Here is a 2,281-nt window from a genome sequence, read left to right as displayed (position 1 = left end):
CGCGTCAAATTGACGAGTGAACGACACCGCATATTTTCTTTAAAAAACAACTTATTTTAGTTAAAAACAACATATTATACACTGTTAACTTATAAATGAAACTATGTGATATTATATATTTGTATAAAATTTATAATAAGCGTAAGTGGTAGGAGAGAAATGTAAACGATTTCTGTAATTTTCCTAGTAAAATTCGAAATGCGTAAAAATGACGCGTCCCGTAAACCTAGTGTTAAACTTAAGTTTTTATGAAGTGATGTATGATTTGAATTTTATTTAATATATTTTTTACTGTTTATTCTTTCTTAATATTGAGCAAGAAGATCTCTAATATCTTTGCAAAGAGTTGCAAAATCTGGTCTCTGGTGGCTTTGTAAATGCCAACAAGGATACATAAGTTTTACATAAATTGCTTGTGGACAGGTAGAAGGACAAGGAAGACGAGTACCTCTTTCTAGTGCAGCTAATAGTTCAGTACTTCCTTTTTCTTGTTCATTCTGAAGACGTTCTGTGCTCGAATCGAGACCAGGTAAACGTGGTTCCTCTCCGAAGCCAAATGTTTCATACATCGTTACACCAAAAGACCATACATCTGATCGAGTAGAAAATTTTCCGTCTCTAATACTTTCTGGAGCATACCTAATAAAATAAAAATTTTGATAAAATTTCAGAAACAAAAAAGATTAATTTGATCAAATTTATCGATGCTTGCCATTTAATAGGAAGGCCACGATCAGTTTGTAAGATATAATAATCGTTTTTTCCAGTGACTTGAGCTAGCCCAAAATCACTGATTTTTACTTTATTTTCGTCCGCAACTAAAATATTTCTTGCAGCAAGGTCTCTGTGTACAATACTCTTGCTACCTAAGTAATCCATCCCTGTCGCAATATCCAAAGCAAAACCTAATAGTCTCTTACATGTCAATTTCTGTTTGTGAATTGTTAAATAACTCTGTAATGAACCATGCTTTACATATTCCATTACAAGACAAACTTCGGGCTCTGATATTACTCCGAGAATTTGTACTACATTTGGATGTTTCAAGGTCTACGGCCACATTAATTAACATTTATTACATTTCGTTATTAAAATATTGATGTTAAAATCATGTAAGATGTAAATTACCTTCATTATAGCAATTTCTCTTTCAAAATCTCTTATATCCGCTTCAAGTGCTCTAGTTTTTAACTTTTTTATAGCAACCTGTTGTGGTTCAACATCTTTTCCATTTTCTCTTTCCAGTGTACCTCTATAAACTTCGCCATAAAAACCTTGACCAATTCTACCTTGTAAAATAACATTGCAATCAATATCCAATTCATAAATGCCTCGCATTTGACCTAAAGAACCATTACTACTTCATATTTTGATAATAATAATATATTTTCATTATTTTATTTATTGTGTGAAAGTTATCAATAAAAAACAAATTTATAGCAATGAGCACAATTATTCATTTTAAGAAAATATACTTTGATTAAATAATTTTGATTCCTTCCACTCATAAAAAATAATTAATGAATTGAAATACAATGTTGATTAAGATATAATTGAAATTCCGTCGATTTTCTTTTCTTAACTTTATTACCTCGCCTAAATCACTAGGATGTCCTATTCGGAGAGCTTGAGTGGAGTGTTCAATACAATTCATGTTAGGAATGTTATTTTGAGAGACTGAACAACCTTCTGAATCTCTTCTTGCATTAGATAACCAACCTAAATATGCAGATAGGTCTTCTGTACTACCTACATAGTTTTCATTGGTATTTATTAAACCCTGCATACCTAAAATGACACAAAACACAGTTAAAGATTTTGATTAAAACAATGTTATTATAATAAGTAGATTGTCTTACTATTATCCGTATCATTCCAATGGAGACTTGTATTGTCTGTAAAAAGACTACTAGTTCTTGACTCACTATTTATTGATCTATTGTCACAGGAATCAGAGTTATCTTGATCAAATTTTTTCAATTCAGAAGTAAATAATTTAGGGAATGCCGTCGCGTAAGCATGACTTCTACGAGAATTATATACTTGGTATAAAGTTTGATTTATATCTCTCATAATTGCTTGTGGTTGTTTTCTAGAGCCACTTGAGTCTCCCCAACATTCAAGCATTAGTCTATAAACTTCTGTAGGACATCCATTTGGAATAGGTAAACGTTTGCCAGATTCATAATATTTTTTCATAATAGCAGCATTTCGAAATTCTAGCAATGTAGCACCCCTGAAATATAATAAAATAAAATATTACTTTTATTTATTTAAATTA

At 30.7% G+C, this 2,281-nt stretch overlaps 1 protein-coding gene across 1 annotated transcript in view; it reads right to left on the bottom strand.

Annotated features, from left to right (window-relative positions):
• Positions 1 to 305: 305 nt before the first annotated feature.
• Positions 306 to 2,281, bottom strand: part of LOC108571112 (tyrosine-protein kinase JAK2) — a 6,464-nt gene continuing 4,488 nt past the window's right edge. The window contains 5 exon segments of the mRNA XM_017933087.1: positions 306 to 639; positions 713 to 1,050; positions 1,129 to 1,360; positions 1,584 to 1,788; positions 1,860 to 2,236. Of these exon segments, the coding sequence (XP_017788576.1) occupies positions 306 to 639; positions 713 to 1,050; positions 1,129 to 1,360; positions 1,584 to 1,788; positions 1,860 to 2,236 (1,486 nt within the window).

This window comes from Habropoda laboriosa, unplaced genomic scaffold (genome assembly GCF_001263275.1).
Source record: "Habropoda laboriosa isolate 0110345459 unplaced genomic scaffold, ASM126327v1 scaffold106, whole genome shotgun sequence".
Taxonomy (NCBI): domain Eukaryota; kingdom Metazoa; phylum Arthropoda; class Insecta; order Hymenoptera; family Apidae; genus Habropoda; species Habropoda laboriosa.
Note: the sequence above shows the minus strand (reverse complement) of the source record. Positions and strands in the feature narration are given on the sequence as shown.